The 27,706-nt window shown below is 48.9% G+C and overlaps 1 protein-coding gene across 2 annotated transcripts in view; it reads left to right on the top strand.

Moving 5' to 3' along the window:
* Positions 1-27,706, top strand: part of SPRED2 (sprouty related EVH1 domain containing 2) — a 70,091-nt gene that overhangs the window by 21,755 nt on the left and 20,630 nt on the right. Inside the window, exons 1-4 of one of the 2 annotated variants that reach the window (XM_026110471.2) lie at positions 10,150-10,181; positions 22,056-22,233; positions 23,521-23,689; positions 26,398-26,462. In XM_026110471.2, coding sequence (XP_025966256.1) covers positions 10,165-10,181; positions 22,056-22,233; positions 23,521-23,689; positions 26,398-26,462 — 429 coding nt within the window. In that variant the 5' untranslated portion in view covers positions 10,150-10,164. Of the gene's footprint in view, positions 1-10,149; positions 10,182-22,055; positions 22,234-23,520; positions 23,690-26,397; positions 26,463-27,706 lie in introns of those variants that run through there. The other variant, XM_064510164.1, reaches the window with a different exon arrangement.

Consider the following 27,706-nt stretch of genomic DNA (forward strand, 5'->3'; position numbering starts at 1 on the left):
CTCAGTGTCATGATTTCGTCTCCTGTACTGTAGATTATTAATCTGCAGAGGATCAGGACCTTCATAGAAGTATTTCCTGTACATGTTTATCTGTCTCTTTAACAAATTAGTATCTACTTGTTCTTTTCTGAATTTTTCTGCAAATAATAGGAAACTCTCCCATAGTAATACAGCTTTTTGCTAGAAAAATATCTAAATGAATCATTGCCAGGGGTTAAAGTACCTTTTGTATGACTTGGTCGATGGCATCCTTTAGGACATCTGCAAGTAGCCCCAAACTCCAGAGGTCACTATCTTTGTGTTGGTTTTGGCTTAGCATCGTTTCAGCTAAACTTCATTTATGTGGTCGTAAGCGCATCTGGAAGTCTCCTGTCGAAACGTTACCTAGAATCCTGGAAAAGGGCTGCCGCCGTGGCTAGAGTTTGGTCCGAGACGGCCGCGGTATTGCCACGGCGTTTATTGGCAGGAAGGTGCCTGCAAGCGAGTGCTGGTTTGGGAAATTCAGCCCCTGCACTGCCTTACTGTAAGGGGACGGAGGCAGTCTTTTAAGCAGCAACGTTACTAACTTTTGGGTTTTACAGCGTCAAGCTGTCGAAGCCTAGCTTGCGAGTACACGCGTTTCGTTTTTCCTAAAATGTGTGTGCACGTGGTGGAGGGGGACTCGGCTCCCAAATTCTCCGTGGACGCAGATGACGACAGTTCACATGCATCTAAACAGAGTAAAGTGAGGACGTGGTTTCTGTCCGCTGGTGTCTGCACCCAGAGCTGGTGCTGTGGATGTCCGGGGTGACTGGCTCCGTCTGCCGTGGTTGACATGCACGGGGATGAATCGTGATTTTGAATTAAACGCAGCACACAGTGAATTGTTGCTGCAGGAAAGGACCTTGTGCAGGGTCGGGATGGCCTCGGACTTCAGTAGCAGCAGGGTGAGGATGTGGTGCGGTCCTGCACGCTGCAGGAGGCTGGGTCCCGAGCGTCCTGGCTGGGGCGGCTCTGTGTCCTCGTGGAGGGTGAAATTTTGTCCGCTCACAACGCTGGCGAAGGGCTGTAGGCCCCTGCGCGTGGTGCAAAGGAGCATCATGGCTACGGCATTAGCTCTGAAAGCCATCTGTAAAATCAGTTTATTTAGCACATGGTTTGCCTCCAGCGTGGGTAGCGTATGATGGGGGCAATGGAAGCAGCAGGTTTGGGTAATTATTCTCCCGATGGTACTGCTATTCTTCCTGGGTTTGAGTTGCTTTTGTTTTTTGGTTTTTGGGGTTTTTTTTGATTGACAGTGGTCAAAGAACTTCCAAAGAACAGCACGATAGAGAAATTGGGATGGTGGCCTCCGTCAAGAAGCTGGTGGTGTGGTGGGCTCTCACATTCGGGTCACTTCATAACTTTCATTCCTGCCGGAAAAAAAATAAACCTCATTGGAGTGGCATTTTAAGCACAACTGTGAGCAACACTGCCCTGGCCACCCACCCCAGCTTCCCAGGGCTGGGTCCGCAAGGCAGTCGTGCCCGGAGCCTGTCCCACCTTCCCGGGCCGAGCCGATGCTAGGTGCCACCACGAGTTGTCGGTTTAAAGGAAGCGGGAGCAAGTCCGCCTCGGTGCCAAGATGGCCAGAGGGGCCGCGTTTGCGAGCCCCAGCGTAGGACGCCCGGAGAAGCGGGGAGAAGATTCCTGAAGTGTTCGTGTGGTTAGGCGAGTGCCCTTTAGGGATGAGGAGCTGGCTTTCTGCCTAGACTTTCTATTTTGAATGGAACTCTTGTCATCTGACTTTATCGCTAAATCCATTAAAGCGGGTTGATCTATTATGCCTCCAGTAACTCGCGCTCCTGCTGGCAACGCGTTAGGTTTCCATGGCACGCGCTGAATTACATCAGTATCCCCAGCATCTCCACGGCCTCGCTCCTTTGCTCCTCCAGGGCTGTCCCTCCAGTGCAGAAGGCATGGGCTTGGCAGCCTACCTCGTCATGGTGCTCACGCTAATGAAAGGGCATCCCAGGATGAAAAACCACTTGCTCGCTTCTCCCTCCTTCTGCAGTTCCTGGTATTTCTGAAGTGCCAAACACCTCCAGCTTCTCCCATTACAGTGAAATCTGCTTGGAGACGCAGAGCGGACTGCTGATATGGCAGAGGGCAGCTGAGAGCGATCTGTCACGCCTGAGCATGGCAGATGTCTGCTCATCCATAAAGTGTTTTCTTGTGTTATTTTAAAGGCGTAACCTTCTGAATAGCCCCTTTGCCCGTCCTGCAGATTCATACCAGAAATAGCACTTGATCAGACTTGAAGCAGCGCCTTTTTTTTTTTTGGTGGACATCCCCATCGGCAGACAATTTGGGATTTCCCATCGCAGTGCAAGAAGCTTCTCTTTGGTCTGCTTTTGGGTGAAGGGTACGTATTGCTGCTCTGTTACCGCCGCCAAAGGCCGGCAGCGTTTTCCCTCACTCCCCGTTCCTCGCGGACAGCAAGGCCTCGCGCGATCGTCCTGGCACGCCGCGCTTGCACGGCAGCCTTGCGTTGCAGCCAAAACAGCCTGTTCACATCCCGGGCATGGGACTCCCCTCTGTTTACACGAAGGCGCCATGGTGTTTGCAGCGCTCGCTGTCACTAGTTCAGCCTTTAAAAAGATTTTTTTTGTTTACTTTCTGTATTTTCAAGTCTGGCGAGGCCGATCGCTTCTTTGGGGGACGTTTGCCCTTACGTGCCTCCCCCACCTGGTCGTCGTAAATTTGGATGTGATTCCTCCTCGCGCTGGCACTGAGCCGCGTTGCTGTGCGTGCTGCTGGTGGTACAGCGCACGAGGAGCCTTTTAGAGCAGAACGGCCCATTTCAGACCTCCCTTCCTAGATTTGCTCCAGCTCCAAGATATTAGTGGGACAAGTAAGTCCTAAACAAGAAAGTCATACATTCATAATATAATTGGATGAAGCCACCTTAAAAACAAAAAAAAGTTATTAGATTGTGCATCCAGGGATAATCTTGCACTTCCTGAAAAAAAAATCTGTTGAATTTTGTGTTCTGGATAAACTGGAATTAAAACCTCAGTTAAATCTGGCTTTCAGGGGGGAAAAAAAGGCTATTTTGGACTGAGATAAACACTTGTGGTTCCATTATCATGTGCTAAACATGCAGAGTGGATGTAACACAGCTTGAGAAGCTGAAAAATAAGTGGGAAGTTGAAAAAATCAGGGTAAATCTTGTTTCCTCCCTCCTAAACATTACCCTAACAGCGTTTTTGTGGGGGTGGAGGGCAGGCTTTGCCCAAAGATGAAAGGTAACCACTTTCTTCCCACAGATCCGAAGTTCAAGAAGGATAAAGTTGCTTTTCGTCAGTGTTCATTTGCTGTTTTGGCATCCTTAAACTTTGTTTTGGAGGTTGAAAGCGTGCTCAGTGCAGTGCGGTGGCCCGGAGTACAAATGGACTTGCGTAAGCTGTTGCTAGAGGTTTTCCAAGCTGGTGTATTTTCCTTGTCAGCCGCGCTGGGCTTTGATGCTTCTCCTGGCATGCACTGATAAAACCATAAAATTGCAGGCTCTCGGCCGATACTCAGAGCGAGAATATAGGGTTACCCTGATGTGGGCTCACCTGCTACCCTTTTGCCCTCTGCGAGAAGAATCCCTCTTGCCAGCAATAGGTTCAGCTGGCAGTCCAGACCCCGGTATGTTCCGAAATTTAGAATAGCGGTCAATTAAAACGGCGCGTGGGCGATACGGAGCCCGTGCAGGAGAGCGGAGCTGTGGCTCGTGCTCGGGCGGCGGGGAGAGGCACGCAAGCGGCCGCGGCGCGGGAAGCGCTTGTTTGCGTGCGGCGAAGGCCATCCCGCTCGGAGGGGAAGGGACCGGCCCTGTAAACAGGAAGGCCCGTCGCGGGGAGACCGAGCTCTGCCGTGGTCCCTGCGCACAGCCAGCCGGAGGAAGCGGAAGGTGTTGGTGAGAAATCTCAGGCTCCAGCAGTCAGAAACCCCAGGGAAACGGCTGATGCCGGGCACGCGGCCGCAGGGCCGGCGGTGGTGCAGCCTCCGGCGCTCGTGCAGCGGCCTTTCGGCGCGCAGAGGGAGGCAGGCCGCAAGGGTCGCAGAGCTCAACTGACAGCAAAGCACGCTGCTAAGAAACAAGGCGGAACAGCAGGACCGAGTGCCTTCCCTTGAGTCTGTAAAATAGCAGCTTGCTCGCAGGACCGCCAGAAAGACCGTGTCAAGGTCGGTCGGGTGGCAGAGAGCGTGTCTTACTGACGCCTCACGGGTAAACGGAGCCACGCGGGAAGGCTCAGCCGGCAGCGGAGGGCCGGCGGCAGCGGACGGGCAAGGGGGCTGTGGCCGCGGCCGAGGCAGGCGAGCCGGGCCGGCGCTTGGCGGGCGTTGGGGGACGAGGGCGTGCCCAGGCCCCCCTCGCGGCCCGCTGCGCCTCGCCGCCGTCGCGGGGGCTGCCGGAGACCCCCGGCCCGGGCCCCGGCGCGTCCCAAAACGTGGTGCCGGCCCTGGGGAAGAGCAGCGAGAACTCTCTTTAATTTAAGCAGGCGCAGTTTACTGTAGGAAATTGGAGGTACGCAGCCTCCTCAGTTTTGCGAGAGGAGCTGGGGTGCGTGGGAGCCGGCCGGCAGCGCTTGCGTGGGGAGAACCTCCCCTTACGGAAGGGGCAGGCGATAGTAGGCAGCTAGAGGCTAAAAGAGGGTTCACGCTCTTAGGAACACTGTGGATTCTTCATTACTTGAGATCTTCCATTGCAGATAAACGAGAATAAAGCGTCTGTTAGATTAGACTGGCTATACTAGAGCTAAAATTAAGCAGAAGTTTGATTCAGGAGTAACCAAGTCAAGTTCTTCAACCCGTGTTACGGCGATCGGTCTTCCTGGTGCCTTTCTGGAGGGGTTAGACCCATGACTCTGTCCATCCTTGCGACCGATGTTGGCTTGTGTGGGCCAAGGGCTCTGGGGACAGGGGACAGGGGACTCCAAAGCCGCCGTCAGCCTGGCTGGTGAGTGCTGCTGCCAGTCTGGGAGGTATCGACACCGGGGCAAGAAAAGCGTTGAACTAGGTATCATTTGAACCGAGTATTTAAGTGTAAGGAGAGAGGAAAGAAAAAAGGGAAGGAGAAAGGTCTTGTGTTTTTACCGACAGCTGAGGAGAAAATCAAAATTCACCATCTGCCCCGGCATAATGCAGAGTCCACATTACACAAGTGCAAAGGACGTTTTTAGATTTCCTGTATTGTATTACAGCTGTTTGTCCATATACCAGCTAGGAAGTACACAAGAAGAGTATAATTAGGAGAGAAGCGCACGAGGCTTTCTCGGTGCGGAGGGCCTTGGCGTATGTCGTTCGGGCAGTGTCCCTTACGCTAGTGGATGTTTATTTGGAAGCTAGTAAGGCGCTCTCAGCGCCTTTCCTTTGATCTGACTGCAGGAAAATTAAATCCACATGGCCTCCACCATGAACCTTGCTGCGTGCTTGGAAATAGCCGTCTGTGCTGGCATCGGTTTTTGCTGTCATCCGTATGTACAAAGGTTCATTCAGCTATAAAAGCCACTTGTCTGTCAAAGGCCTACACTTTAAAACACCCCCAAAAAGAGAAAAGGTTGTTACAAGTTGTCAATCATATTGAGTTGGCCTTTCTAAACTAATATATAGACAAATGCCTTGGTTTGCACAGTTTGAAATGGCAAAGAATTGTTGCCTCCATGGTGGTTTAGCATCTCTTTATTTTATAAAAGGGTTTCACCTCTCGCAGGACCTGGAATCGTACTCAGACGTACGTAATGATCTGCAGTGAATGCAGTCCAAGCTCGGGTGGTAGCTGCGTAAGGGGGCCCTTGGGCTGGAAGGCAATTGCTGCCGGCACGGTCGTCGGGAGCGGTGGAGAGCACGACTCTCCCCCCTTGCTGCTGCTTTGCAGCTTCCCGAATCCAAACGCAGAAAGAAACAGAGAGGGATCCTGACTGTTTCTGGTCAGCTGGTGGGTACAATAGATGAAGTACTGCCACTTTTCTGTTTTTCCAGAAATGTCCCAGCCATTTATAGCCCGGTGTGCCCCGGTAGATTCGTTGACCACATTCGGAAATTGTCTGTGAGACCGATCGTTTAATGCACGCGAGGGATTTGCCATGCTACATCTGAAAGAGGAACTATTTAGCTGAACTCTTTTAACAATATCTTGTGTTTTGCGCTGGCAGAGGGGTACAGCACAGTGGAGCCTTACTCCTCCTTTGCAGAGGAAGAGGGAAAACGGGGTAGCTGTAGGGAAGGAGGGGGATTTCAGAGCTTCTCCGAGTGACCACTGGTGAGTTTTTCAGCAGCCCCAAGGACATCATTAAAATGTCTGAAATCGTTCCTGAGGATCAGCTTTTGTACCCTTTCTCCCATTTTTGCTGTGCTCTCATCTTTTCACTGCAACGTGGCTGGATTCAGGAAAGCTTTGTGGGCCGCGAGGGTGGTGTGAATGGAACCAGCATCTCTGAAACGCTAGACAGAAAAGCTGGACGGACCATGTCTATAAAGTCCTTTTTTTTTTTTCTTCTTTTTTTTCCCAACTAAATCAAACAGAGAAAAGCAACCATCTCCACCCCTCACAAGGCGCAATAAGCAACATTTGCCACTGTGCTTCAGCTCTAGCAGTATTGCTATAGTGAATCCTGATGCCTTCGACTAAGGTAGCGTTGATGTAGCTTGCGTGGTGCTCCTGGAAGACGCGGCATCACGAGTTTCACCGTGCCATACACAGGTCTGGGACGGTGGATACCTGAAGCCCAGGCTGCGCTGAAATTGTGTGCGGTCATGTCTTCCCTGCTTGTTTCCTGAGCTGTCGGGGCTTGGTCCTGCATGCCGTGTTCGTGTTGTGCTGCTGAAGTTCAGCCGTTTAAAATGACTACCATAAAGGAGGCGATGGGCTCTCATCTCTTAATGGTAGTTATTCCCACAGGTGCAGCGGGAAGCAGCTCCTCTTGCTCCGACCCAGGCCTCCGCTCTTGCCTTGCAGCTGCCCAGTGAGCAGCAGGTACACTGCCCGGTTGGCTCCCCACTTGCAAAGCGCGCTTGAGTCTTCGAGTAGCAAAGCGCTGCAGCAGTCCGGGTCCCGCTCGAAGCTGGGGAAAATGTTCCTGTATTAGCACAGTCACTCGCAGGAAATGCTCGGAAGCACTGGAGCACATTTCACGTAGCACCAAGCTAGCAGAGGCAGGCATGCTAAGGCAATCTCGGACAGGGCGGGATTGAAAAACAAACAAACAAACAAACAAACAAAGCTGCAGCAGGATTGCCAGACTTGGAGCTGAAGCTTGTTAGCATGGCCTTAAGTTTAAAGAACATTTGACAAAATGAGAACCCGGCCAGTGATTCAGTTGATGCTTACAAATACCTTGTGACTTGGTATCGGCTTCCTTTCGGAGATGTTTGGGAGCTGGACTTGAAGTAAAGTGAATCGGGTGGTTCTGCTTCTTTTTGATTGATGAGGCGCGTTAGGCTCACGTGCGAACGTCTCGCTGCAGACAGAAGCCAGGGCACGAGCCACTTCAGCTGTTTCCCACATGGACCGAGCTCTCAGTCACATGTATAACAGCTTCTTTGTGTGTTGTGTTTTTTACATGTGCAAACAAAGCTTTTTTCCTTAGCTTCCCCTGATCCTGGAGCACTGGTAAAACAAGCAACTTTGCAGAAAGAAATCCAAGTCATGGCTTAAGCTACCTGTGTGAGCAGAGTCACCACGCAGCAGCGGGTGTGCTGTAAAACAGCATGTGAGCTTTGCTGCGTGGTGCCTTTTCAGTGATGACCTGCCTGGATGTGTCCAGTGCGACCGACAGCACCGATGCCGGTTCCCGTGAGCCACCTTGCAGCTCCGTGCGGGGCCGCCTGTGCCCTACCCACGGACGGCAGTTGGAGTGCCGTACGAGGTAGCGTCTCGTAATGGACCCGTCCGCGGAGTTGGTGGGAAGGCAGGAACATGGGCGAGCCTTGGAGAGATGCGAATGCTTAAGCTGTGTTTTCAAGATGTGATTATGATGTGGTTGATTCAAAGATGGTTGTCCTGTGCTAGGAGCCTAATTTCATTTTCCTTCGGGAGAAAAAACTGTAGAAATGGGACTTGCAGCAGAATGGGCTAGGTATCTCCAGCTGACTTTTCTGACTGACATGCTTTGGAGCTGTTTGCTACCTTCTTGCTAGAGACAGCAGAGGACAGAGCTTGTGTTGGCTGTATGAGCATCCGACAGTAAAAGCAGTGCTGCTGCAGAGCTTAAAGAGGAAAGTAAGGTAGCAAGCTGTATCCTTGTACATACTAGCACCATTAGCTGTGAAGGGGGGCTATATATTTAGAAAATATGCATATATATGTTTTATTAGCTACTTGGCTATCAAGGGACACTGACCAGCTAGTGAGTTGTCCAGCGATCACAATTTTCCACCAAAGCGTACTGTCAGTTTCCCATTAAATTAAGGGCCTTTTTATGTTGTATATTGAACTTGAAGGAGGGTAAACACAGCTGTCACTTGATCCCCCTATAACAAACTTAAAATGCTGTCTGCTGGCTTTAGCGAGGCTTTGGAGTATAGCTGAATTCCATCCTTGTTACAAAACACAGCCGAGTTGTAAATAGGTCCCTCCAGCTACATCTCGTCATGCGGCTCCCAGGATACTGGGATGAAGAATCAAGCGGATGCTGCTTCTATCCGAGCTCATTCCCTGGTTTCTCATCATGTTCTTGGCTTTTTTGTTCGCCCCTTGTGAAATCTTTTGTCCGCGCAACGGAATGGAGTTCAAGCCGCAGTGGTTTCAAGCTCGGTATTTCAGTGGTTCAAGCTGGATGTTTTCAAGCATGTACATGATTTGGGGATATTGTGTCTGTAAAATTGTGTCTCCGTCCTCCTCGACATCCTATTCCGAAAGGCAGCTTTTGTGCAGTATGACTTTGGCCGCTTTCCCAGTCCTGAGAAAAAGTGATTTTTGCCCCCAAAACGTCATTAAAATGGTTTGGATTTGAGAAACCAAAAGTAGCTAAGCCTATAAACACCTAAATTGGCTTTCTTCCCCCCTCTGGCGTAATCATCAGTGTAAATTAGTTGAGAAATTGGGCAGGTATTTTTAGAAGTTGCGTTTTCAGGGTCGCAGTGTCACAACTGCTTTCTTGCTGTTGGTGCTGAGGCAGTTCGTAGGCGACACTTCTGCTTTAAAAGCGCGGAGGGAATTCGGGGAAGATCATGTAACGCGGGCAGGAGGAGCTGAGGGGGTAAACAGTTAATCAGAGCAGTTGTGAAAATCTTTTAAATAGTGAATAACTGCTGGAGACCTGCTGCCTGCAACGAAGCAGATGCATAAGGACTTTGGTGCATCGATACTTGAAGGGCTGCTTGGGCTGCGTGTGCCGTGCCTGAGTGTACGTATCTGCATACATCACCGTGTATATCCAGGATGATGTTTTACAACCTAAAAACTCCAGGAATAGTGTCTGTCCGGATAGCAGCTTCAGGGGGATGCCCTGAGCTTGCCCATGCCTTGACCCTGTGCTAATCCCGATTTTTCGGTGAGGAGCTCTCCGATGTTTGCAAACACGTGTGCTCGTCTGCGAGCCCGGCTGCGGGGGGGGGTGCAAGTGGCACGCCGCGTTAGCGCGTGCGGCGTGGACGGGCGCGCTGGGAGGGCTCCCGGCAGCCCGCGGAGCTGATCGGCCGCCGGGCGCGGGCACGGCACGCCGGGAGCGTTACCCGGGGCGTTACGCCTGCCCTCAACTTTGAACCCGTTCGCAGCGCCGGCTGATAAAGCTGTGATATAACGGAGGGCTTGGTGCAACTTGCCGTAGCCGTAGCAGCGTGGTTGCTTGGGGAGCCATTTTTAAATAGCTGCATTATGAGTTTATGGCAGTCATAATAATTATTATTATTTTTTTAAGCCTATAAGCAGGGTGGGGAAGCAGGGATCTTTGGTCAGTGCGTGTGCCTGTGTTCGGAGAAGGAGGATGTTGAAAATGAGTAATGATCCGCCAGGCCCGTAATATGCAGAATAACTGGGGGATGACTCATCCCCTACAATGCAGTATATCCGTCAAGGAGACTGAATCATCCATGGGGGAAGCCACTTTTCAGCAGCCAGCTGGTACTCAGGTCAGCAGAAGACGATCCATTTTATCGGGAGGCTCGTAGTGGCAATAATGGTAAGGCAGAGCAATCCGGGGACAACATGTAGAGGAAATGGCATCCCCTAGCAGGTACGTGTGCTCTTTTGCTGTACGTGGCTTCATTCTTTATTCTTTTCTTTCTTTTTTTCTCCAGCACCTCCCCCCATCTGCCTCCACAACCCTTCTGAATCTTTTCTAAATCTGCGTATAATTTATCAGTGAATATGTATGGCTTCTGCAGAACACGGGCTTTCTGGTATGGTTACATGTGGGTTTTGGGGTTTTTTTCCCCAAAAGTAGTGGTTTTAATGTGCACCCTTTCTTAAGTACTGCGTGGAAAATAGCTGCTGCCTGGGAAACGATGTCCCTTGCTTGCTGTCCCTCCGCGTGGACAGTTATGTGTGCGTATTTGTGAGCGGGGGGAGGATTGAGGAGAGGTGGAAGGCAAACTGAATATGCATGCTGGTTTCGATATAATTAGGAATGCATTATTTTTTAAACGCATTTACCTGGCAAAAGATGAAAACACTTGAGCTTTAGAACATAGTTATCATGCTTATCCCCCCCTCCCCCTTTTGGTGAAACAGATTCAGCTTAAGTTGAATTATAGAACTTCTTTCTGCTTTTGCAAAATATTGTCACCTTTCAGTCTTTGGAGTTGTACCAGATGGGTCGCCGGAGATGTTTACGGGGGGTAGATACGGTCGCGTTCTTCACTCATCAAAATGGAGCAGAAAGAAAAAAACAAGCAGATTGCTTAGGGCAGGCCAGCTTTGGGGGGTTTCTTTTGTTCCTTCTTTTTGTTTCTTCGGCTTTATTTTGTAAACTTTGGATTTTTCGGGCGCGTTGTGTGCGTGCGTGTGTACATAATACAAGTTATTCTCGTGCTGCAGAGTACCGGGTATTGCTTCCGTGGCGGGCGGGAAGCCAGACTTGCGTGGCTTTCCCCCGCGCTGCAGCCCGGCTGCGCTGGGGCCTGCGGCTCTGAGTCCGAGCGGCAGGAACGTGGGCGGGAGCAGGGCAGAGCTCACCTGGCTGAGCAGCTCGGTGCCGCCGCGGGCAGTCCGACGCCGGGGACCACCCGCTGACGGCCAGAGCCTCCCCGGGCGGCGAGAGGGGCTCCGCGGCGACGGCCCAGGCTGGTGGATCGGCTGCCTGGGTTTCGCCCCGACGCTCCTCTGAAGTTTTTGGCAAGCAGGATCAAACCTCTAGTCCCGTTTTGCAGAATCAGGAGAGGGATAAAACTTACCGTAAAGCTGCAATGTAGTTGCTGTGCTTGCTGGCTGTAGCTCTGCATTAGCTTGCGTAGGATAACTGTAATGGACTGTTTGGCATCAGTGTATGTTAAAAAAGAAATTAGGATTAAATCTGGTTGTGTTGTGTGCAGGGGGGTTTTGTTTGTTTTTTGGGTTTTTTTAAATCAATTCAGGATGCAGATCTCATGCAGCTACCTGTTCGGCTAGATATACCTTTATGCACTTTTTGCTTATCTTGCATGCGATACAGAACAAATACCATCTGTCACGCAATAACAGCTTCCTTTCCTATTACAGTAAATGATAATAGTAATTAGCTTTTCTTGCAATTTGTTAATATTTTGTACTCTTGCATAAAAACGCCAAGGCTTGAGTTTGCAACTTTTGTCTGTACTTGTTTAGTGTTTAGTGTTTAGTGTGCTGCAGGATAAATCATGCAAATGCATTATCATATTAAACTGATATTTTTTGTCTTGCTGTTTCTTAAAACTTTCCAAGACATACTGTTGTGTACAACTATAATTATTTATTGCATAATTGATCCATTAAACAATTTTGAAGAAAGCTTTTTTTTTTTTTAACTAATTTACAGTCACCGGCAAACAAGCTGCCATGCAAAGTGGACATGAGGTATCTCACTAATCCACTGAAAAGGAGGTTCACTGCGAATTTGAAGCTTTCGTCCACATCAGGAGTGCTCGCTGCTCATTAAACGGTTGTCTTTAGCATGTATGCTAATGGTGGTGTGGCTCCCCAAGACTAACTGAGACAGACTGGCCTGTAAGGAATATGCAGGTTTTTTCAAAACAGTATCTGCAAGTATTTTTGTAACAACTTTTGCTGTGGATTTCCATAGCTCTACATCTAGCCCAGTTTCATCAACGTATTACATAGATGCGTCAATGCAGCCACTAACAGTAAACTGATCTATCTGCTGTTACAGAATTTTGTTTTAATTCAGCACTGTTTGCGTGGTGAGCTAATTTCTTGGGAAATCCCTTAAAATCCGTGGAACGGAGGTTTCTGCATCCACGGATCTCTGCTTGTCCTTCAGCATACTTGCAAGCCTGCTTTCTAAAAACGCCGTTAGTCAGTTTATTTGGGGTTTTGCCTGCGCACAGAAGACTTTGCCAGGAGAGCTCTGCAGTCAGCCTCGCGCAGAGGGAAGGGCCGTAGCAGCTACGAGCCGTCCTGGCGCAGCTGCAGCTCCGGAGGAGGTGAGCGCTGTTGGCAGGAGGACTTCTCGGTTGCCCTCAGCACACAGCTTTTTGCTGCCTTTGCTTTGCCAACTAAAATTAAGTGCAAACCAAGCCGGAGGCTAGAATTTTGGGGGTGGGAGGAGAATATCTGCATGCACTGCAGACGCGAAAGCGTGCGTTTCAGTTTTAAGTTCAGTTTAAGCGGTATGTGGGAAGGGCCAGGCCCGAACTCGCAGGGGACGGTGGCGAAGGGGAGGGCTGGCGGCGCTGGCCCGGGCGCCCCGGGGACGCCGGCGTCGGGGGGTTGTGCTTGCCGAGCTGCCGTCATTGCCCGGGGGTGCCGCGTTTCTCCCCTAGCCCCCACAGCTGGTTTTATAGCGCAGGGGCCATCACGGGCGAGCAAGGACGGAGGCAACCTGTCTTGTCCCATAGCGTGGTGCACCCGAATTAGCCTGGCTGTTGCAGGGCAAAGCAACGTAAATGCCCCCCCCCCCCTCTTCTTCTCGCTTAAAGGCGATGTTTCGTGCGGCTGCACCAGTGCAAACACGCACACACGCACACACGCACACGCACACCCACACGCACCCGCACACCCACACGCACACACACACACGCACATGCACACACACGCACACGCACACCCGCACACCCCCGCCGGTGCAGGCAGGTCCCGAGCAGCCTTGCAGGTTTGCGCGGCGCGTCCGTGCGCGGCGATGCTGCTGGCCGCGCTTCCCAGAAGCCGCAGCAGTTTTTCTGAACGGGGCAGGGCAGGGACGGCGCGGTACACGTGCTCTCTGCAGCCGCCTGCGCGGGCCGCTCAGCTAGTCACTGCCTGCGCACGCCTAGAAAAGGTAACAGCACACTGCAGGAGTTATCCCTCTGTCAGAATCCGATGCTTCTGTGTGTGTTGTTTAAAACACACGTGTGCACACACGCACACACACACACACACACAAAAGCAGCTTTTCCACGTGCTTCCTGGAAGGATCTGAAATATTTATGGGATTATGAAATCCCATTTGAGCAAATATGATAGAGCTGTTTCTCGTAATCTAAATAAAATCATGCTTAAATGTTTAGCAAACATTTTGGTGAAAGGATTCCTTTGTTAGTCACTGCCTTTTCATTTAAGGGAGATGTGGAGGTGGGTGGCAGGATTGTTGCAGGTGTCTTGATTTTGTTTGAGAAGTCCTTTCCCTTCTGAAAAACAAACAAAGCTACTATTAATCTTTCCTACCGCGGCGCTTAATGAGTGGCTCTTCAAATGATCTGCAGGGCTGCAGGCAAACCCCGATGTGTTGGGCACTGGCTGGGGAAAGGGCAGAGCCCAGATCCTGAGGACCCGGCCGGTTTGTACTCTGCAGTTGGGGCTGCTGCAGACCCAGAAGGGCATCAGAGAAGGAAAAATAAAAAAAGGCTGCTGGTGGGTAGAAGCAGTTTTCCTAGTCTTCTGCCCTCAGGTCTTACTCAAGTGCTGCCTGCACCTAGATGGGGAGCTGCCACAGATGTGTGGCACTGCATCTTCGGTCAGTTCACATTTACTCCTTGTTTTGGCTTCCCTTGGCCCTCAGCTGCTGTTGCAGAAGAGCTAGTGGTAACTGAGAGTGGGATCATCTCAATGAATCCCTTTCTTCTTTTTTTTTGTGTTTTTTTAATCCTGCCTTTGGACTCTCAAAATGCGAGCTATTGGGGCAAATGGCTTTCCCAACCACGTGTAGTTTAGTAACATGTAAAACCTATAGCTGCAGGATAGGCAGCTCCCTAGGGTTTCTCTTAAATGTCACTCAGTTGCTCATGCTACCGTTTCCTAGCTCTTCCCACTGCAGAAAGTCAGCCTGGAGTTTAAACAGAAGGTTTTTTCCTCAACCCGAAGGAGGTTTCGGGACAGAGGATGTGATGATGCCCTTTCTCCCTGCACAGCCCCAGCACACGAGCCAGGCAATAATGGTCTGCAGGGCTGTTTTGGTGCCTTAATTTCTTCATAAAAGGAAGGAGTGCTGAACCACATTGGTGTTCTTGGATTGCAAGAATTACTGGAGAATGAGGAGGAAAAGCTGAAATGGTGGATCAGCTTACAGGCTGGCCATGCAGCAGGACTGTCCAGCAGCTTAATTGTAGGTGAGAGTTGTTTTGGCATTGAATGGGGGAATTGGAAGAGGAAACTTCCCCTTTTCAGAGGGAATCTACTAAGTACCAGTGAAGTTTTCATGCTTTGTTTAGAGGAAGAAGTATCCCAAAACTGAGTTTGTAAGCTGATTTTAGTGTAAAATGCTACAGAATGCACATGCAGGACTCTGCCAGCATCACTGGGTCAAAGCATCTTGAGATCAGTCTGGGTTATCTTGTGTTTATTTTGACTAGGTGGAAAACAAAATTTCCACAGAATTTCTTTTTATTCTGTCCGTATTGTATTTAAAAAACAGAAAAATTCAGGTTGCGTATTCGCTATACCAGAGATCTGTTACAGATGCAATGTTTTTGTGTTCTTGGAGTGACGAAGATGAGCGCAAGGAAAATCTTCTAAGTGCAAACTCTTAAATGCTTCCCCCCCCACCCCCTTCCTCAGTGCTGCCTTTGTGAGCTGGATAATCGTGTGCTGAAATCTGGGAGGTTTTCCGTGGTTTCCTACACTCTCCATTTTAATATTGGATTTGGCCAAAGTGTCACAGGTGCCTTTTTCTCCTGCTGATACTTAATGAAAAAGCTTCAAGCCTGCTAGAAATCTAAATGGTATCGAAATACCAAACTTTATTTTGCTGTGATGGGGTGCACTCAAAGACTGCTCTTCTTTCTACCAAAATCGTGAGCTGCGGTTGTGCAGAAAAAAATGCTGTTTATAATCTGCAGATATTTCACTTTACTAGAGGTTTCAAGAACCAAGCATCAGATCAAGACAAGGAACTCCAAGAACTGTAATTCTTCATGGCTTCCATCAAAAGGCAGTTGCTTTGTGACTGCAGGATTGAACTCTCGCAATGTAATTTCCAGCAATCACTCGGGCAAAATTAGATGGCTTCAGTTCCAGCTGTTGGAGTTGCTGGGGCAGGGACAAAAGTCGCCTCGCACTGTGAAACGCATCCGCCTCGGCCAACTGTACGTCATACCCTGCTAATCGTAAAGTTAAATTTGCATGCATCCAGATTATTTAGATTTTGTTTAAATACCCAGTTTCTGTGGTTAAGGTCAGCTGAGTGGCCTTATCTCTGCCATCACTGCATAGGTAGCCTCTTGCCATCCTTTTTGCTCTGTCCTGAAACGTGGAATCCAGGAATGTGGAAGCACATTAAAGACAACAGCCTGACTTTGTAAAACTCATTAAATGTTTGCTTTATAGAAGAGGGCTCAGCCCTCATTGTTGCTTTGTTGCCAGCTGATGCCCAGCAGTAAACGTGTATAAAATCAGTGATAGGTATAGATGATGATGGTGAAATGATCACAGATGATGGTGAAATTATAGGAAGAAGAAGGGAAGGTGGAGACTAAGACATTGTTTTTGTGACCCGTGATCTACTTGGGCTACCTGGATGGAAACTGTGAAAGAAGAAGGTGGGTGGGGAACAAATTTCAAATTGAATCTTCAGCATGGAGCAATTACCTTTGCATCCGAGAGCTTAATCTCTCTTAGCCGTGTAAGCCGTAAAGCAGAGATGGGAGGAAAATGCTTAAGTGCTGTATGGCTGCTTTAGCATGAAAGTTCCTACGTTTGTGTTTGGTCACCTTGCCTTGGTAGAGCAGCGTTGTTACCTCGTGAAAAGTATTACTGAATTATGGAAGGTTTTGGGGATGTGTTTTAGATGTTAAGGGTGATTGAAAGGAAAGAAGTAAGCGCTGGGGGTTTGGGGGAAGCGGGATTGCTTCTTGGGATTTTTAACTACAAAACGTCTTAGATGTGATATTTGTAATTGCTGTGTTTGAAACAAAATAAGAAAGGAAGGTGGTGACAGATTTGGTAGAAGTGATCTTACTTCTGCAAAGTTCCTGGCTTAAGGCTGACTCTGCCTTTTAAGAGCAGTAATTCTTTGATAGGGAGTACTGTCACCGTGCCCTGTTGAAAAACTTTTTGAGAGATATGAGTGCTTTTTAATGCCCAGCACTTGAGTCCTCGGAAGTACCGATAGTCAGGAGAGCCTTGTGCTTTAATTAGCAAGCCTCGTCCGCGGAGCGGTGCTGACGAATCCCATGTTGGTCTTCGGGGCTGTTGACAAGTGGGCAGCGAGCGCTGGGTGGTGCGAAACGGTGCGGGAAGGGGTCAGTCGGGGGTGAGCATTTGGGGGCTGAGCTGGTCTTTTGGGTAACAGCAGGCTCTTTTGGGCAGATTACGTGGTCTCTCATCCCCTTCTCCGCAGGGTTTTTCCTCGGTTGGTTTCGCTGTGGTGCGGTTCCCATGGGCGACGCGTTGGGTGGCATTGGCTGTGTGTGGTTCACGGACACCGGAGAAAAGCACTTTTATCCCCTTTAAACGTAGCCTGCCTCTTGGACGCACAAACGCTTCATAAAAGACGGGCTGTTGGTAGCGTAACAGCAATTCGGATATCACAAAGATCATCATTCATTCACTTTTTGTTTAGGAAAATTCTAAATATCCTCCAGAATAACAATTACACACACATGCGCGCGTGCACGCCTTTACGTACGCACACACATATATATGTATATACACACCCACGAGCTATAACTTTTAAAGGGTTCCTTTTCGCCTGCAATAGAAGCAGCCTGTGGTTTGCAGCGGTACCTTTGCTCCCCAAGTTCATTCTGGTTTTTGCTCTGGGTGGGGCGACTAACAACCTGAAACAGCCATGGACAGGCTGGCTGGCTGCCATGCAGCTGGATGATCCGCACCGATACGCTCTTCCAAGGCTTTTAACACTGCTTAAGACAAATCGTTAGGGTTAAAACAGCAAAGTATGCCATTTAAGAGCGTAATTAAGAATAGTTTGCATGAGATGCATAGTATGTAGGCCATAAACCCAACAATTAGAGCAGTTTTAGAAGGCGATAAAATGAGGGGAACTAAGGCTACTGCTTTAGCTGCTCGTTTTTAACTCAATGAAAAGCCTGCGTTATCTAATCCTCGTTCAATCAGTACGTCATTAATGGGAATGAATCAGATATTTTCACATACTTAATCAGCATTTCTTCTGAAACATGCCTGCTGCAATAGAAGCGAAGGGGGCTGATTTAAGCAAGGTTGTTTCACTTCTGAAGTGAGAATGCCCAGGTCCTCCGCACCGGTAACGCGCACGGGGATTTGCAAACTGATTGCTTTGTAGCTATGGGGGATTTGATGGCTTGCAGCTAGTGAGAGCCTTGTGCACTCCCATGAAGCTAAATCACGAAGAAAATAAACAGCTCTTGTGCTAAGGAAGCACGGTCCTTATATGGCCCTCTCGCTGAAGGATTTGAATACCTCCCAAGTGTTTATCGGCACTGGCGCGAGAGAAAGCAGCATTGCTTATTCTAGGCTTGCAGATGGAAACTGCAGAAAAGATTTTGCCATAAAATTAAGGGAAGTGGTGTGTAGCCTTGAAAATTAAACTAGCAGCTTCTGTCCTAGTCTAGTGACACAACCAAGCTGTCAAGCTTTTTTTCTTTTTTTCTTTTTTTTTTGTCATGAGCCCCTTAGTGTAGGTTGCACACTGGGAAGCGTGAGCTCTGTGGCGGGAGCTGGGTAGGAGTGGATCCTGGGCTCTCGGAGGAGTGCAGCGTCACTGTGACTTTTGATCATCTAGCAAAGCGTGCCGGGGGATTGCATTAGTGGAGCTCTGCCTACCTTGCCAAAGGTAAACCCTGCTGCTGAGCAAGGTCCTCTTTTAACAGGGGAAGAGGTGATTGCACTTCTTACCGTGGCAGGGGGAAGAAAACTAGCTTTTCTTGCTTGACATATTTAAGCCTGCTTAAGAGGCTTAACTATGAGACAGTGAAGAGACAGTGGCTCTTCAAAACAGAACTGCAGTTTATGTTGTGTTCTCCTTGGGTGTTCAGGGGTGATGCAGATAATGCAGCTGGTAGTGAGGTGAGGAGTGAAATTTTAACACATTTTTCATGTCAACAGGCCATTTCCTTTAAGTTCATGCTCCACCATGTTTTCTTGTAAAACCAGTGAATGATCCACCTGAGCTTCTGCAACATGAAAACATCCACTTTCCATTGAAACAAATTACCCAATTGCTCTGTTTCAGTCAAAAAGTTTGCCATCCTGACTTGTTTTCCCCAGCCCCTGACCCCTGTGTAAGTTATGAGAGTATCTTGGCTGCAGGCAAATCCAGCTGCCAAGGCTGATCCAAAACCTATCCGTCATCTCTCGGAATCACAGAGTGGTTGAGGTTCACGGGACCTCTGGAGATCCTTTAGTCCAGCCCCCAGGGAGCTCGAACCAGGTGCATGGGACGTCCCTGGCTGAGCCCAACCAGCCTGACTTCCAAAAAAATACAGTGCAAAAGTAGGACTGTATCAGTTCGAGTTAGTAATGTGTCCGTCTTTTCCCTTCGTAGATGTCCCATCTAGTCACGTGGCTGTTGGGCACTTGGATAAAATTGCTGGCCTTGGTGGAAGAGGTTATAAAAGAGCCATAGGTTGAGATACCAGCTCAGATACGATAAGGAAAGCCTTACGGCTCTCTGCCTCGCCGGCATGTGACTATACTGGGCAGGGGTAGTAGTCGAAGAACCTGAATTTCATACCTAGGCGGCCACCAGTATTCAATTACGAACCTAGAGAAATCACCGAGGGATGGAAGAAACATGCAGATAATTGGTAGAAATTGAAAAAGCACTGAGCAGTTGCTGATTTCTTAACAAAGTGGCTGGAGACGTCTTGCAGCATTACCTTTGGGAAAGCCAAAGGCTCCAAATGCTGCTGTAAAAGGGTATGGTAAATCCCATGGGAAGCTACACTGCAAGAGGTAATACTCAAACCTGGCAGGAGAAGAAGCTGTTTGTTTGCATGGATGGCTTTTGTGTTTAGTAGCTCCTACTTCAGAGAAGAGCTTATATTTAATGGAAGTTCTCCAGAAGGCAGTGAACGGAATTAGTATGAAAACAAGCCCAAAAAGGATCCTTGGAAAACAGAAGAAATTTTGGGCGGAAAGATATAGTTAGCTTTCTTTGTGTTTATCTGTTAGTTGCTAATCTTTAAAGAACATACGGAAAAAGTACACAGGAGAAGAGAACAAAAATTGCCCTGGATGGAAGCAGCTCAATTTTGGCACAGCAGGAAATTAGCTGCGGTTATTTGCTTAATTCTGTGTATTGGGAAGCCAAGGGATTAGAGTTGTCACAGGTGAAATTTAGAAATTATTTGAAGTTAGAGAATAAAAAGATAACTGCATCCATTTGTAAGCACACTTGTCTTGTTTCCTTTGCCAGTAGGATGTTTTAATAACTCAGAGCAAAAATATTCTGAAAAACTTGGCTTACCATTGGGCTGATTACCTCCGTTCCTTACTCCTGTGCATCCTTTGTCTGAAACAAAGTACTATTTTAGGGCATATCTCCAATAAGTGCCTTTCTTCTTGTTAGCAGTTCACGTACCAGAAATCCGGGCAAGAGAGCCCAGAGGGCTGCCCTGCAGTTCCTTCTGGGTTTTCATTTTGCCAGACCCGCTTCGCTGCGAGGTCTAGAGGAAGGTTTTGTGGTGTCACTGTGTCTGACCCAGGTTGCTCAGGTGACTTTAATTAGGAAGGAGGAATAGCATGAGGAAATTGGTAGGGTTTGGATCTTGCCTTAAGCAGAAGGTTAAGGGTTAAATGAGAGAGTATTTGGAGTACGTCTGAAGTCTATTTTAAAATTTTCGAAAGGATTTCAAATGCCGGGGTGGGAGGGGGTGTTAAATAGGGGAAGAGGAACATGTGTCCTGTTTATTCAAAATGCATTGCCATCTGCGTACCTTAAAGTAGGATCTGGGCGGCTGATTTCCTAGCTATTAAAGTATGGTCATACTACAGAAACAATCACTCGGACTTCAAGTGATAGCAGTTGGATTGTAAGAGGTGCGAAATAATGCTCAACAACAAGAGGCAGTTTTGCCAAAGCAGGACTCAGTGGCCATCTGAAGAAGAAAAAGGGATTTTGCTGTTTCTCAGCCTAGTAAAGCCGGCAGGAGCACGCGCGGCTCTAGGGCAGGGAGGGGGACACGAGCCATTCGGTACAGGTCAGCTCCTGTGCGAGGTGCTTGACTTTGGTGTGTGTTCTGCAGCAAAGTGTCTGCTCCCGAGGGACCTCTCTGCTGGTGATGTCCTCTTGGGATGCTGGAGTAAGTGAGCTGTGACAAGAGGCCTGGCTGAAGCCAGGCTGCGACGTCCCATCGCAGCAGCGGCGGGGTCTTTTCTAAAGCCCCGGAGCAGCTTGGAAGGGAGAAGGGAGGGAGCCTTCAGCCGTCTTCTCCACCGCGCTGCAGACCCTCAAGTTGGACTGAGCACGTTCTTTGGCGCCTGGTGCTTTTTGCTTGCTGCAGGGGATGTCTCTCCTTGGGGCATTTATTTAGCAGACCACTGGCCTTCCCTACAAATTGATAGATTAATACCAGAAGTTAGGACTGCTTTTCAGGGATTTCTGATGACAGCTGATGGACCTACACACATTAAATTTGCAGGGAGCAAAACTAAGCTTTTGGGGAGAAGTGTGTCAGTCTTCACCTTTCCTTTTTTCGGTGTCCACTGCATGCCTTTTATGCCTCTGCTTGTGTCCGGTTTGGGTGGGAGTGTGTGCCTTCCAGCAGACCTGCGCGGGGTGCTCAGATGGCATTGTGTGCGCGTGGTTTTTTTGACCCCTTTGTTTCCTGAGCAGCTGGATCATCTTCAGATCCCTCAGTTGCTTCCAGAAGAGTTTCTTGCAAGGTTATGACGTGCTGCCTTTGCAGCCCCTCGGAAGAACTGGCCAAGCTGCTTTAGAGGCATGGTGTGGTCCCAATACCCCGAGCTGCGCACTTGCATCTGCGCCCAGGTGGAGCGGTGTTTGCGGTTTTCCCGCAAGGAGCACGGTTGTCCCAGTTGTGGAGGAATTTCTGAGCATTGTCTTCAGTAGCCGCTCCGCTAATTCAATGGCAAAAGCCGTAAAATGCTTCGTTGCTGGGCTGCATGGTGCCTGCAGCGGTTTGGAGAAGCTCATGCCCAGCCAAAATGCCAGGGATGGCAGGACCACTGCGGTCCAGCACTCGTGTCTCTTCTCTGCGTGGGACGGGGGCATTTGGGGAGTGCTGCAAAGCTCACCTCGTCCCCAGCGGTGTGAGGGATAGGGCTTCTGGGACCATCGGTGATCTGATTTCCACACTGATATTTGGAAACCCAGCTGAGCTGTTTCCTGCTGCTTGGTGGGTTTCTTTCCTACCTTTCTTTCCGGCAGCCGGAGCAATAAAGACTCTCCACTGCGGAGGTGGGTCGCTATTCCCGGTGGAAACTCTGCAAATGCTGTGGGATCTGGGTTGGTGCTGTCTTAAAACACGAAAAACGCTCGGGTGCGACTGCATGATCCTCACAGAAGGTTTTGTTTTGTTTTGTTTTGTTACTGTTGCAGTGACAGCTATATTGTGCGAGTCAAAGCCGTGGTTATGACCCGAGATGACTCCAGCGGGGGATGGTTGCCGCAAGAAGGAGGCGGTCTCAGTAGAGTTGGCGTCTGCAAGGTCACATACCCGGAGGGCAATGGAAGAAGTGGATTTCTAATCCATGGTGAAAGGCAGAAAGACAAACTGGTAATAGAACCTAATTCAACTTTTGTCTGTTCTTATAATGAGAGTTACCCCAAATCTAATGCAATTGTGTTCTTGTGCAAGTTTTTTGTTTTTTGGGTTTTTTTTAAAAAAAAAAGACATCTGAAAATAGTGCCAGATTGGACCAAAAACAATCCCATTCGCATCTGGAAGGTTATTGAATTGTCATCTCTTGCTATCTAGGTTGTCGTGCTGCCACCTGGAAGTCACAGGTAAATGTCCCGCATCCGTGTGCAAAGACCCCTTTCTGATGCCCCGGGAAAGGCCCCGTGTTTTCCGAAGATCTGTCAGGGGTCTGTGAGAAGCGAGTTGAAGTGTAAAGGCTCCCTGAAGGCAGTCACGTTGCACTGAGTAATGCAGCGCAAGCCTTGAAAACGGCAATGAATAATTTATGCTGCCTGCTATTCAGGGTTCGAACTCGCAGAGGGAGAGCACGAAGACAAGTTGTCTCCTATGAATTGACGCACTCACCCGCTTCTGGTAGCTAGCTTTCTAAAAAAGAGCACTTTCTCGCACAGATAGAATTAACAAAGCCTTTTCTCCATTTCTGGAGATGGCTGCAGATGTGATATTTTGTTACCCGGGTTCACACACGTGATTCTTCCGACATTCGCTAGTGTCATTGCCTGGCAAGAGCTTGGCTAGCCTGAAAATCTGCCGCTTGCACGGGCTCGTGCTGCTCGGTGCTTGGGCAGAAGAAATGTCCCAGTCGAGACAGAAATGATCCTGCTTTCCAAAGGACTGGTGTTTTAAAGCTGTTTCCAGCACGGCTTGTGTTTGTACCATCATGTTGTTTAAGATGCTTTTTTCTGGACGTTATTTACGAGCCCTGCTTGTGCTTTTGGAGGGATGGGGTCAGACTGAGAAACTGCTCCCGCTCTCCCCCAGCGCAGCAGAGCGGAAATGAGTGGAAATGAGTGGAAACGAGGAGGGAAGGTGGCGGGGGGAGGTAACAGGGCCTCCCACACCTGCCGCCGGGGGACTGGGGTGAAATAACGGGGCGAAGAGGTCCTCCCTGCGCTGGGCCCCGTGGCTGTGCCCTGGCCAGGTGCAGGCGGGAGCCGCGCCGTAGGTGTGCCATCCGTACGAGAACAGTCGAACTGCCTGGTGTTCCTTCGTCTTCGCTGGGTAGCGAAGGCTGTTCCCTCGCCGGCGAAGGGCAGATTACGCCTTGGCGTGCCCTGGGGAGAGGCCCGTGCCGAGGGGCGACTGCGGGGCCCGTGGGGCGGGGAGAGTAACGTGGCTTCTCTCCGGGTCCGGCCCTCGCAGGTGGTGCTGGAGTGCTTCGTCAAGAAGGACCTGGTGTACACGAAGGCGAACCCCACCTTCCACCACTGGAAAGTGGACAACAGGAAGTTCGGGCTGACTTTCCAAAGCCCCGCCGACGCGCGGGCCTTCGACAGGGGAGTGAGGAAGGCCATCGAAGACCTCATCGAAGGTAGTGCGGCCGTGCGCGCCGGCAGCCCCGCGCTCCCCCCGCGCCTGGGGAGGGGGCCTGAAAGCCAGGGCGGAGCGGGGGGGGGGGCTGGAGGTCGGTCCTCCGGCTCGAGGGCCTCTCCGGCGTCTCCGGCTGCAGTCGGCCGCTTCGCCCTTCGCTGAGCAAGCCCCGGCTGACTCGGCAAGCGGTACTTCCTAATCCCGTGAGCAGAGAAGGGGTTTAAGTCCAAGTATTTTCCAATCCTATCCAGCCTGGGCCGTCAGGATCTCACCCGTTAATTATTACCCAGTCTCTCGGTGCTTTTTTGGTAGGTTTGCCTTTCATGCTAGGAACAACAACTGAAAAAAGGCCAGGCTTTCTCAGGCCTCTGTGTGCAGCAGAATCTAGTTTTACTGAGTCTTTCTTAAATCACAGTATGAATTCCTGCCTGGAGTTGAATAAAACTTTGTTTTGTTTTTACAGTAATTAGTTTTGTCTGGGTCCACTTAGTTGAATGGTAGTCCTTGAAGACTTTGTTGTTGTTGTTTTCTTAATTCTGTGAAAAATGCATTTGAATTGCCTGTGCTTTGAAGCAGTCATAAATTTTTTCTTTTCACATTTCGTTGCAGTCAAACAATCTTAATACAGCTATAATTCAGCGCTACTTTCCTTTATTTTGTTTTCATGATTCTGCCTGGGTTTTTGCTTCTTTTTTAACCGTGCCACTTTACACGGAGACTTGAGCGGTCTGAAGCCGTTCTCCTTCTCACCCTGTATGACCGGAATATTTTGATATGTGACTATTAGCTTTCGGGTATTAGTATTAAGCTTTCAGGACATTTGTTCCATAAGACAGCGTAGGTTTTTGGATGCGCTGTCCTCGTTTTGACACTCACCTTATCGATCAGAGGAAAGAGCCTCTCAGCTAGTTGTTCGTAGGCTTATTCCTGTGCTGTCAACCCAAGCTGGTTGCGGCCAGGCCCTGTGCTCGCTCCTTGCTTGCTTAAACTGGGAAGTGCTGTGAGCCACACACAAGCGATGTGTTCTGCCGGAGCACAGGACGGTGGAGGTTTGGAGGGAATTGTCACGGAGTTGTGCTGAGCACATGTGTATACGGCAGCTTCAGCTCTGCACTTTCCGAGCCATTTTCCGATGGAAGTATTTAAAATCAAGTTCTGTATTGCAGACACTTCAAAATCACCAAATCTATATTTATCGCCATAAGAGCACAGACCGATCCACATGAACGTGTTCCTACTGAACCTCCAAGTAAGGCTGTCTGAATGAAAACCAGTAACTAGCTCAGATACACGCGTGCGCGCACACATACACGCAGATACGCGCACGCACAGTATCAGGCATTGGGTTTCATCTGTTGCTATGCGCTTATTTGATCAACTTTAATAGGTAATATGAAGCACAACAAACTGTGCATTTGAAGCCTCACTTCAGGAAATCGCTGCTTTTCGAGTAGTAGCTAACCCCTATGGCTTGCCTCCTGCACTATCAGAAGCGTGGAAGTTTTTTGCACAAATACAGTAATCCTGCACAGGTCTGTAGAGAGAGCCTGGAATTTTTTTTTAAGCTGGTATAGCAAACGGTATGAATATTTTCACGTTACTTACTGGTTAAGTGGGCTTTCACACTTAGCTCCGCACATCTTCATGGTTACGCAACTGAAAGCAGCCAAGACTCATGCGGTTAGCATTATATAAAGCACGTTATTTTAAAAATATTTTCCAGAACGAAGGTGATACATTGCTTTGTTTGAGCACAAACCAACTCTAATTCAGTGTAACAGTGGGCTTTGGTCAAATTTTTTTTTTTTTTAAACTTTGGGTTTTTAACTTTTGCCCCTTCAGAGCGGCTTGCTGCCCCAACCTTCCTTTGCAGCCTCATGGATTGCAGTTATCAGAGGGTTGTTGGTTTTAAATTATAAATGCATACACTTCAAAAGAAAACAAAAAACCCAGAAAGTTTCAATGTCCTGTTATTAAAAAATAAAATGTTAAAGGAGGTTAGAGGGAGGGTTTCCGGATACAATTTCCCACTTTTCCAGACAGTTGCCATGTAGTTAATCAGAACTGCAGCTCAGTATTTTCACTCTTGTTTATGGTTTTACATATTTCGGCTCCTTTCAAATGCTTTGGTTACCTGGGGAAAGATGGTTCTCTGACGAATAGCTAATAAGAGAGAAGACCTTTAGAATATTTACTTACTTCCTAAATTGCAAGAAGAAAAAACAACCTAACCCTTCCCTTTTGAAGGGAGCTTTATTTTTAAGTGAAAAGTCATTTTTTCCCCTAATGTTAAGGAACACATCTTCAACTGAAGAATAACTCACATATCATTTCTTGACAGCTGAGGATCCGGTCTCGAACGCTGATTAGTATGTGGCTTTATCATTCTTCAGAAACAAAAGTGTTCTGTAATTGGAAATGTTAATTGCTATTTTTAACATTGTTAATTAGCATTGGCAGCTGTGCAGTTACATGTCAAGAAACACTTTCAGATTTTACCTTTCCAACACAGCTAGCAGTAGAGGTTTCTTTCTTCCTTAATCGGAGCCACTCAGTCAGTGCTCTTCACTGCTGCTGTTGAGTTGAGGCGGAAAAGATGGCTGTTGAAGACACACAGAAGCGGTCAGAATACAAATGTTTACCAGCCTAATGAAGCAAAAAAAAGTTGCACAGAAATTTCGTGTTTTTAAAAAAGCTGTTTCTTTCTAGGATCTACTACTTCCTCGTCAACACTTCACAACGAGGCTGAGGTTGGCGATGACGATGTCTTCACAGTAAGTACAGTTCGTGTGATGGCCTTCTCCTTTACACCATGGTTTACACGGTCAGCTTTGAAAGGGCTCTTTTTATTGCTCAGAATTGGCTTCCGTTCTTAATCGTGTTTGCTCAAGGGGTGTGTTTTATTTAATGGAAGTATATCCTCTGCAGAACGTAAACTTTTGCCTGCCTTTTACCAATAGCAAGAGCATTGGGTTTCTGTTGGCTTCCCGTCGTCATGTGAGAAGCATGAGAGAGCAGAGCAGATGTTCTCAGGGCTAGCCCTGGGCAAATAATACCCCTCAAGTTTAATGTGACCTGGTCCGAGTGGTGTTTACACCCCTTTCTTTCTTTCTTTCTTTCTCACCTTAAAAAGCTTCCCACAAACTAGAGTAGGTGACTGTTTCCCGGGCGCATGCTCAGGGAAATGAGACTTAGAGGAGTTGCCTTTGCGATAGTAACAAAAGCCAACTTGAAAGGTGTTTTGTTGCATACGTGAACACTGGAAGTTCAAGCAAGTGTTCTTCAGCTGGAGGAGCAAACAGTCGCGTGCAACCTACCTACCCAGCAGCGACTGAAGTAGGAGCAAGCTGCTCGTATTTAGTTTGTGGTGATGTCTACAATGCATTTGGGAGCTTTTCTGAAATAGGACATACTGCCCCTGCTATGCTTGTATGCTTTAAAAACAGGCAAACAGAAAACTGTGGCTGCGTCATATGAAATTGTAACCCGATCACGGATATTTCACGAGCAGGAAAGAAGACATTCACCATGCATACTTGTGTTTTACTCACTGTATTTGCTCAGCTCCCATCACAGACCCGCATGCCTGAGCGCACGCGCGTTCATTACCTTATCGCGGCCCTCGCTGGGCCGTGGCACGCGTGGGGGCTGCGTAGCAGGAGGGTTAGAGGTGGGATGTCCTTGCAACGTCCAGCAAAGGCAGCCAGGTGCTGTATCGCACAGCTACGGACGCTCGCTCCTTTAAAATCTTCTGCACTTCCCTGCGTCTTTATGGCCTCGAGAATCGGGACGTGCAAAATTACGCAGTTGAATCAAATGCAGATTTCAATTTGAAAAGGGGCACGGGAAAGGACCAGAAGTTAAAGGTGTTTTGGGGGGGGATTGGGGCGGCAGGCGCGCGGGGCGAGCGGCGGGGCGGGGGTCCGTCAGGTTTCCGGCGGCGCTTCCAGCGGCTGCTCCCGGCGGTCCGGTCGGCATGTTGTTCGCATCTGCTCCTTTGTCACAGCTCGCGGAGACA

The sequence above is a fragment of the Dromaius novaehollandiae genome, chromosome 3 (assembly GCF_036370855.1).
Source record: "Dromaius novaehollandiae isolate bDroNov1 chromosome 3, bDroNov1.hap1, whole genome shotgun sequence".
In the NCBI taxonomy this organism is placed as follows: domain Eukaryota; kingdom Metazoa; phylum Chordata; class Aves; order Casuariiformes; family Dromaiidae; genus Dromaius; species Dromaius novaehollandiae.